Source organism: Syngnathoides biaculeatus, chromosome 23 (assembly GCF_019802595.1).
Source record: "Syngnathoides biaculeatus isolate LvHL_M chromosome 23, ASM1980259v1, whole genome shotgun sequence".
NCBI lineage: Eukaryota > Metazoa > Chordata > Actinopteri > Syngnathiformes > Syngnathidae > Syngnathoides > Syngnathoides biaculeatus.
The window spans coordinates 14238442-14248340 of record NC_084662.1 but is presented as its reverse complement, the minus strand read 5'-3'; the positions used below and the strand labels follow the sequence as shown (position 1 = coordinate 14248340).

The 9899-nt window shown below is 42.0% G+C and overlaps 1 protein-coding gene across 1 annotated transcript; it reads right to left on the bottom strand.

Moving 5' to 3' along the window:
• Positions 1–3703: 3703 nt before the first annotated feature.
• Positions 3704–9697, bottom strand: tcf21 (transcription factor 21). Its single transcript, XM_061811487.1, has 2 exons — positions 9182–9697; positions 3704–7617 (listed from the first exon to the last, which is right to left on the bottom strand). The coding sequence occupies exons 1-2, from the start codon at positions 9617–9619 to the stop codon at positions 7528–7530; spliced, it is 528 nt and encodes a 175-aa protein (XP_061667471.1). The 5' UTR covers positions 9620–9697; the 3' UTR covers positions 3704–7527.
• Between the last annotated feature and the right edge of the window lie 202 nt (positions 9698–9899).

The window sequence follows — 9899 nt, the reverse complement described above, 5'->3', positions numbered from 1 at the left end:
GGTACACCCTGAACTGGTTGCCAGCCAATCACAGGGTAAATATGTTCATCCAAATAAATGCCAATGGCGTAAAACTGAGTGGGAAATTTCGGCCCTCGTCGCCGCTATTCTCGCTAATTTGCGTCCCGATGCTCTGTTTTACGTTCTCGTCTCTTGAGGAAATCGCCGTTTTCTTTCTTCGCTCCACTCCATCTGCTTCCTATAAGCCACTTGGAGGAACCTGGGCCATTTATTCACACACAAGCAAAATCCCCAGCCCGACCAAATAACCCACTGCTTTTTCAATCGGGTGGTCAAATCTGGACCCAATTAAACGGGGGGGACCCCCCCCCTTTATATTTCCTTCACACCCATCTTGAGGAAGACCCCAGATTAGAGGAATATTTTCCTTATTGCCGACTACTTTTGCAGAATTCCGCAAGATGATAATTGAAGCCACGTGTGGGCTGTATTCCGAGGCGTTCCCGTTTTCTGGGGAAAAAGTTTTGAGCGCGTGTACAGGGACAGTAAGGCCTTCAGAAGTACTGAGCCACATATACAACCTAAAATCTCATATCTGTCCCCTGAAACTGTAATAATTTACTCCCAAATGTTTGTTTTTTTTCATTCTTTAGCGTTTCTCTTGGCTGCACTGCTTTCAGTATGACATCCTCTCTTGCTCAAGTCACCTGCTTCAAGTAACAATCGGAGGTCGGCAATGTTCCCTCGAATTTTCTTGGTGTAAAACTGAATTATTGCTCGCAGAATATCTTTACCAATGCATGTTGAAAGCTGAATGATGCTCCCAAAAAGTTTTAGGGTTAATGTTATATTGCCTCCCATATTTCAAATACAGAGTTAGATTTTTGGGAACCATATCGTCTGTGCTTTCATCCTTGATCGGGCTGTGCCAAGGTGGAATTTTAACATTACACACCAATTCTAATTACCCCTTAAAGAGCGGAGGGGGCGGAGTCAGGTAAACCAGGAAGTAGAATGTGAAGGCCGGTGTGGCTGGGCAGCAGCTCCTTGTGAGAGGCAGTGTGCTAACGTGAGTAGTAGTTCACTGCGCTGGATCTCTTTTTATCTGCGCTGAGAGTGTGCAGCAAGTGCGCAAATGCGCAGTTGCGCAGCTTAGCGGGAACATTGGAGGTCGGGGTAATGCAGAGTTTGCTAAGTGGACAGTTGGGAATCTGAAATCTAATAAACCCACAAAAATCATCGTTAAGAGTTAAAATTTTGTGCACTGAAAGCCCGGGTTAAAAAAAAAAAAAAATGCACCATCAGGCATTGTTGGACGGTGGAGTAACTTTTTTTTTTTTGGTCCTTAGGCCCTGTCGGTGTTTGGGATTTTTTTTAAGCGACTTTTAATTCTTGAAGCGGACGCTTAATTGAGATGAAATAAACAAATGTCACCCGTGATTGATTTCGGCTCGTCGTTCAGCTTGATAAGCACCAATGCCGGTGTTTGCACAGCACACGACGCCGTCCATGTTGCTCCATACGCACCACCGCTAGCGTCTTGTTTAAACACGCGCGGCGGGATTAGCTTCCTCTTCGGATGCGACAGTGAGGTCTTGTGTTCTGATCTCCGCTCCTAAATACGCGCGGACCTGTCGCATTTTTTTTTTTTTTTTTTTGCTTGAATGAATGGCCACTTGTTGGGACACTTGTACGGAATCCCGCTTGTCTGCACCGTATCATTCTAAGTGGGGTTATTAAGAAGGAAAGCGTCAGGAAATCAAGTCATCTGGTGTTGGGAGTGGGCTGCTGGGGCGACCCCCCCCCCCCAAAAAAAAAGATACTGGAAAAACACACGGCAGGTGATTGTGATTCATGTCTTCCTAATTGTAATGGACTTCAATCCCGTAAAAACAACACCAGGGGTAATTCTTGTGCACACGGAGAACCCCACGCACGACGTAATTGTGCCCACCTGGTAAAACATCATTTAGCGGGGCGCCCCTTTCCGTCGACTAACTCTGCTCTTGCTACATGGATGTGTGGCGGCGGAGTGACCTCCTTTACCCTTGACAGACGCTTTGATCGCCATAATTGGATTGGATCGTCCAGTCGACCCCCCCCCCAAAAAAAAAGATACTGGAAAAACACACGGCAGGTGATTGTGATTCATGTCTTCCTAATTGTAATGGACTTCAATCCCGTAAAAACAACACCAGGGGTAATTCTTGTGCACACGGAGAACCCCACGCACGACGTAATTGTGCCCACCTGGTAAAACATCATTTAGCGGGGCGCCCCTTTCCGTCGACTAACTCTGCTCTTGCTACATGGATGTGTGGCGGCGGAGTGACCTCCTTTACCCTTGACAGACGCTTTGATCGCCATAATTGGATTGGATCGTCCAGTCGACCCCCCCCCCAAAAAAATCTAGGTCCTAACCGAAGTGGCTACGGAGAACGCATAAGCCGTTCGGGGTGTGAGTGCCATTGGGGTACCAGCTAGCATTTTTATGGATCAAATAAAAAAAAAATCTTCAAAAAAGGAGGCTTCAAGGTGCTCCAAGTTTGAAATTATCATCAAACAATGCAAAATGCCCAATATGAGCTAACAAATACCATCTATTGTACGTCACGGTGTAGTAAATGCTTTATGTAATGGCTATTTGATCACAAATAGTGCACCTACACATAGACAGACACAGGTGTATATTCTTTATCCTCTGCAAAGAAAAAAACCGGCAGACATAACTGCAGTTCTATGCCCTTTATAGTAATGTCTGCATCAGTGTATTATATTGCCACCTAGTGGCCAAGTGAAAGACATTCGAAGGTAGTCCAATGAATTAAGAGGCAGGCACACAAACAGTTGAATTCTTGACAAACTATTCAATTTTGTATTTTTGTTTGAGTATATTACAGAGTAGTATTTTCCTAATTTAAAAAACACTTTACAAATGTTTTTTTTTTTTTTTCCTGTTCGGGGTGGATGAAACTTGCATTTCCATTTTTTTTTTCAAGTGCAAAAGGCACTACTGCATCAGCAATGCGTCGGTTTCTCTGAATCAGAATTCAAATTCCCCCTCGCATGACCAAAGCGCTGACCCTTGATGATCGTAGAGCATTTTCCCGTCCTTTGATTGGTTGATTTTTACTTGCATGTTTCGCTAGTAAAACAATTATGTAGTGATTTGCGCATATTAAGATATTTATAGTTACCATCCCTGGTAATTATGATGTATGAATAATGAGCTTCACGTTGTTTACATACAGTATATGTAATTGTATCCAAAACCATGCCCTTTCCTTCCAGATGGACTTTTCAGTGACGCGGTTACCGCCGTCAAAGTGTGGTGCTGCCATCTTGTGGTTGAAGGGAGAAATGTCACCTGACGTTGGAAATCAAAACGTCTCAGCAGCAAAATAAGGACCTGTTTAAAAAAATGATTCTTTGCAAGGTACGTGAAACGTGGATGTTCTACTGCTAAAATATCATACATTTAATATTCATACCTTTTACCATTTTTTCTATGTAAAATCAAAATCTATTTCCACCCTTGACCGAGTGTGTCTGGATTCAATATTGTGCACCATAAAGGTTAAATTTTCATTTTATAAAGTCATTCAAAATGTATGAGGAACCGTTTTTTTCCACCTTTTTACTTTTATTTTTATTTTAATGCTTATTATTTCCAAAGGTATAATACCTGAAGAACACAATAAACATGACAAAATAGATCTGATTAATGTCCTCCTATTTTTGACATGCTTAAATTTAATAGTATTCCCATTAATTTTGGTCGCTATATGGAAAATTAAGGAAAATGGCTAGAATTCAACTCTTCAAACAGTATGAGCTATTTTTCTTATCATTATATTTGTCTACAAAATGTCTCTCACTGTTCCTGGCATTACAAATGAACAAAACACTAAAGAAACAAGGGTTTATTCCATGACCGTATCAGAAAAAATAAATAGTGTAGCAAGTGAGGGCGGCACAGTGGGTCAGCCGCACAGTTCTGAGGACCCGGTTTCCATCCCGGCCCCGCGTGTGTGGGGTTTGCATGTTCTCCCCGTTGCCTGTGTGGGTTCTCTCCGTGCACTCCGGTTTCTTCCCACATCCCAAAAAACATGCAACATTAATTGGACACTCTAAATTCCCCCTAGGTGTGATTGTGAGTGTGGCTGTTTCTCTCTCTGTGCCCTATGATTGGCTGGCAATCACTTCAGGGTGGATCCCGCCTCCTGCCCTTTGAAAGCTGGGATTGGAGGATAAGGGGCAAAGAAAATGGATGGATATAGCAAATGAGTTACAGTGTAAGAAAGAAGCTGCTGAGGCACCACCAAATTAACCACTAGGGTGAGCGCAGCAATTTATGCAATCAAAATGCCTGGAGAGGCGATGTTGAGGCTTGTTCAGAATTTACTGTAATTTCTCACAATAAGTCATGCTTTATAATCTAAAGTGATGTAACATATATCCTCAAACAGTGAACGGGGCTTAATAGGGTTTGTCAACTGCAATACACAGATCAGTTGTGAGTTAGGGTGGCAGGTCGGAAGGTACTGTAGGTTTTTTCACAATATATGCATAAATATGGTATGATAAAATAAGCACACATTGTTGGAGTTAACGAAGACGTCTGTTTGACATCAAAGAATGATATTACTAACATTTTCGTCAACACAGATGACCCAAACAACAGCTTTACTCATATTTAACTAAATGTTTCCTTCTCATCCTAAAATAGATATTCTGTATTCTTATTTTATTATGAATATTAAAAAAAAAACTGTGTCTTTGAGAAAGTAATGTGGTGACCGCAGTCAGTGGTGGGGGGTGGGTCCCCGAGCGCCCTCAATTGATCACCGCTGACTTCTGTTATCTTTCAGTAAGATTTTTCTTCTAAATTCTCAGACTGAAGTGAGAACAACAAATGACAGCATCAGCTGCAACAAAATGTGACTCCCCCCCCCCCACCCCCTTTTTGGGCAGTGGTCCAACAAAACTATTAGCAAGTATGGGAATCCCGCTTCCACTTCTCCCCTGCCTTTGGGTTGGAGGGGGGGGGCAGACGGCCAAGTTTATTTTCTCCCAGGTGGTCCCTCAAAGGGTGGTGTCAGTATGGTGGTGGAGGGTGGAGGTGGGGGGGGGGGTTGCTGGGGGGCCCTGCCACACCACGGCTGATGTATTAGGTGAGACGCCTTGAAGTGACACCGCCGCGTCTCTTTTATTGCAGCAGTCCTCCGTCTTGTTGTTCCCGTGGGCGGATACTTGAGCTTCGAGGTGAGGTGTGATGAAATTTAGCAGCGCCGACAGTCGCCCATGGCAACCGGTTTGCGCATTCATTCGTTCTTCGCAATATCCAGCCGAGCGGCCGTGTACTTGTATGCATTTTGAGGTTTATTATGCAAAAATAGAATCAGATTTTAAGCTACTGTAACACTGCGCACCGTTGAATACGAACTCTGTGTTAAAATAGTGGAGGATTTTTAAAAATGACTTGAATAATGAATGGATTGAACTACATTGTGTATAAAAGTTACATGTAAATTTTATCTAAATAAAAGTTTGAGCATGCATTGTTTTGAAATGTGGAAATGGGAAGAACAAATATATACAATTTCACTTTGGCAGTGATGATTTTGCCAACCACTAGAGAGAGTCCATAGACCACTACAGTGACTAGTACCACACTGAAAATTACTGTCATAGTAGTTGTGCTACTAGCGCACAGGTGTCAAACTCAAGGCCCAGGGGACAGATCTGGCCCGCCACATGATTTTACGTGGTGCGCGAAGCCAAATCTAGAGTGAATTTAAAAGATTCTTGTAAAAATCTGTACCAAAATTTCTAATTGCATATATTATAAATGATAATGTTAAGATATTGCGAGGATTTTTGTGTCACCAAACGTGAATAGTTGAAAAACACATTACCCTTGGTTTCTGATGTCAAAACTAGTTCATAAATTGATGATGTAAATATGGTGAGATGATATATTTTTGTTCCACAGTCAAAACGGCTCTCTGAGTGGAAACCGGAACGACAATGTGGCCCGCGAAAAAAATGAGTTTGACACCCCTGTTACCAGCTAGGACAAAGAGTATACTAGTACATGAACGGTATGTGGTTTTGAAAACTGTTTGAGCCTTTATTCCGCATTCTTCATGTCCAGTTTAAGGTACATGTACTTTTTGTCCTCACTAGTTAGACAACTTTGGCGTACTTGTAGAACAACATCATGTTACGTGTGAGGCAAAACTAGAAACTAGTTCACATCTGTGTGCTACTAGTACTGGTTATTAAATGCTGGATGTTAAACTAGTGGAATTTTTTTGTCACTGGCTTTTCATGAAGCCGATTGAGCATTTATTCAATATAATCCAGTAAAATCCAGCTAAAGATTCACGCACTAGTACCCTACTTGTCTTTTCACCAGTAAGACTAATAGGACAGCTACATGTTTCTACTAAGGCAAAGCTGTGCAGTAGTTAATAAATGTGTGCTACTAGTACACTTGGTGACAAAATTCTACTAGTTAACATTTCACACTTCACAAATAGGACTAGTAGTATTTTAAAATGATGAATGTCAAAACACAAACATCAGCACAGAAGTTCAATACGATGCTAAAAAAAGATTTTGAATTCTCGGTTGCTTTTAAAAAAGGCCCGAAAATGTTTGTTTTGTTTGTTTGAGCGTTTTGAGCTGCTCTTTCTCTTTCCTGTGAGAGCAAAAGTGTGTGTTTGCCAACAAAATTGGGATAAAGAGTGGGATGCTATCAGAGAAAGAGAGAGGGAGAAGGAGGCCTTTTGTCAGAACGCATAAATAACTGTCCGTCTGATGTAAACATCAACGGTCATAACCCACCAGAATTAAAACAACCGCTCTGCGCGGGATTAACACACATCTCCCCCCCCCCTTTTTTTTTCCTTTTCTTTGCCCCCTTTTAATTTCACAGAAAAAGCAAACTTGCCTTTTAGGTGTTTTACTTTTGTTTTTTGTTTTTTTAAACGACCCAAGTAGAAGCCTTTTTTTTTCTCTCTCTTGTTTTGAAACTAATCTTTTGCAGGCCAGCGTTTGTTTATGCAAAGGCATCCGCATCCAGCGTTATCTTTGAGCAAAAACACTGACACTTATCTGCTCAGGTTCGGGCTATTATTCCAAAAGGGGTGCACGGATAACAGAGGTGAGGTCACAACTCACACACACAAACCAAAGGATAGCAAAATGTCCAAAGTGATACAAATATATATATATATATATATATATATTTAGAGCATCTGTACAATTAAAGAGACTACTATATACTATACATTAAGAAAAAATGCTTATGCAGAGTACATATTTCAAAGAGTAGGTTGTGTGTCTTTGGACCAGCAAAGACACACAAAAAAAAGTGTGACTTGAGAAAAATGCAATTAAATAGTTTCTTTTTACGGGAACGAAAAGAAGGTGGAGGACAAGCCTGCCACCCGGCTGTTGTTCCCCCTCGGAGGGTCTGTGGAGATGAGACGTGGGCGTCGCTAGTCCCGGGGGGGGGTGACGAAGGGAAACGCGAGCAGGTATCCAAAGCGTGCCGGGTCACGATGCCGTGGCGCCGCATAAGCGCGCGGGGCTCAGCATTTCCTTCAGCTCGTTTTCGGGCTTGCCTGCCACCATAAAGGGCCACGTCTGGAGAGGGAGGGGAAAAGGCAAGATCATAAATATGGGAAAATACTTACAAACATTTCAAGTTTAAGCAGTCGGGATCCAATTGAAACCTCGTGTCTGATTGATTTCTTTTTTTTTTTTTTTTTGGTAACTCATCATCATGAAAAAGATTTTAATTGACGTGATTTTAATTGACATTTTGGTCTCTTATGTGAAAAGTCAGTAATTTTTTTAAATGATGCGGATCCACCAAACGATGTCACATGATGGTTAAAAAGAGGCAAAAACCTTTTTTTTTTTTTTTTTAAATACTGAGTTTGAAGATAACTTATTCACTATTTTTTTCAAAGTACAGAAATATTACTATAGTAACCATTTTCGTCATGTCATGCTTGTAATCTGCAACACCAAACCTCTTACTTCTTTAAATTTCTTTAGTTCTACAATATTAAAACATTTTGTCAAAGAGAAATCTCACATTTGAGCTCGCATTTATGACCGTTACAAGTGATGATTTGCGTTCTTAAGGTGTTGATCGGTTGTTTACATCAGCATGCCGTAACCGGTAAACGAGGCGACGCTTTTATCCAAATCTTCTAGAATTATGATTCATGTTGCCAATGTGTCAAACTCTAAACTCATTATAGGTAGACGTGCACAAGCCAATGATCTGACAAAAATAGAGCTGATTGTCACGAATTAATCCATCAGTCCAAATTCAACAACATAATAATTTTGCGTTTTGTGTCTTAGTGGTTATATTCTGCAACCCCAATTCTAAACATATTTTTCATTGAATACACGCAAAAGTGAACATTTTTATCTTTGTGAAGGCTTATTTGAGTTGTGTTTTCAAAGGGGACCTAATATCATGTTTGCTTGAATAGGCTGGATTTTGATTTATATGCAGTTTCCACTTGCACTTTATTTGTGATTGCATATTTCATTTTTAATTATGGCAAAATCCCATTGTAGCCGTTCATAACAGAGACCCTTTTTATTGTTTTTTTAAGTGAGCAAAGTATTATTATGGTTTTCAACCTGCATATTGCTAGGATAACTCACTTTTGTCATATTTATTAAGTCCTTAAATTTAAGACATTTGTGTAATTGCATGTCAGGATATTTTTGGGGAAAATAATGAATTTAATGCAGCGAGAAAATATTTTTCTTAGCTTGATGAATAAAGTAATAAATACCTTAGTTAATGTTAATGCACGCCAGCAAGAATTAATGATGTTGAGCAATACCATGATTAATAAAAAAGGGAATTAAAATCTATGTAGCAATTATGTAATCAGCATGTAAGCATGTGTGAAGACAAAATGCTTATAGTGGGAAGTAATAAAGTACAAAATAGTTTATGTACTTTTTCAGGTATTTATCTATGTTTGAAGTGCTTATTTTTCCAACAACTTTTTACTTTTATCCTCATTTTTGAAACGAGTACTTAAGTCTAGTCTGTAGTTTTTAATTTTTACTGCGTTAAACTGAAACAGTTAACACTTTTTTTTTTTAAGCAAGTATCTGTTAAAAACTACAGTGACGTCATAATTTCACCCTCGGTGTTGTCTGCCAGGCTCACCAGGTTGACGGGGTGGATGTATCCGCTCTCGTACTTGTCGTTGGCCAGCACCTGCCGCAGGTGCGCGATGTAACTGGACGCCAGGCGCAGCGTGTCCAGTTTGGACAGCTTCGTGTCGGCCGGCACCCACGGCAAAGACGTCTTGAGCCGCGAGAAGGCCTTTGACAGGACGCGCATCCGGGCCCTCTCTCGCGCGTTGGCCGCGTTCCTCTGCACTTGTTTGCCCTCCCGGGGTGGGACCCCACCGCCTCCCTTCTCCGCCATGGCCTTGCGAGACTGGGCCTTGCGCGACGCCGTCCTGCGGCGTTTGGTGGGCGGCGCGCACACGGCAGCGTGCCCCTCGCTGTTGGAGCTCTCCTCGGTGCTCTCCGCCGAGGCGAACTTCAGTATGCCGTCCAGCAGCTCGTCGTCCACGTCGCTCAGAGACCCCGTGGACATGGTGGGACCGGTCGAGGTGTTGCGGGTGCGGAGGCCGGCTTCAGAACGTGGGCTCCTGGCGGCTGCGTGGGTGTGTTCATGAGTGTGGAGAACATCGCGACTGACTTTGTTTTATCTCCGTCAGCGGGGAGGGCGGCGGTCTGCGGGGATGGGAGGAGGAAAGGACGTGGACCTCCCAAACATTTGGATTTTTATTGGACACTCAGGAAAAAACTATCACGTTTCACAAACTTTATGGAGGCCAGAGCACGTAGAAATAAAAGCTCGTGGTCCACCACCA

Bases quoted from the DNA above. Each gene is read 5' to 3' on its own strand.
- tcf21 (XM_061811487.1), bottom strand. From the start codon at position 9,619: ATGTCCACGGGGTCTCTGAGCGACGTGGACGACGAGCTGCTGGACGGC. The intron at 7,618-9,181 runs GTGAGCCTGGCA...CTCCCTCTCCAG, and splicing joins ACATCCACCCCGTCAACCTG to ACGTGGCCCTTTATGGTGGC.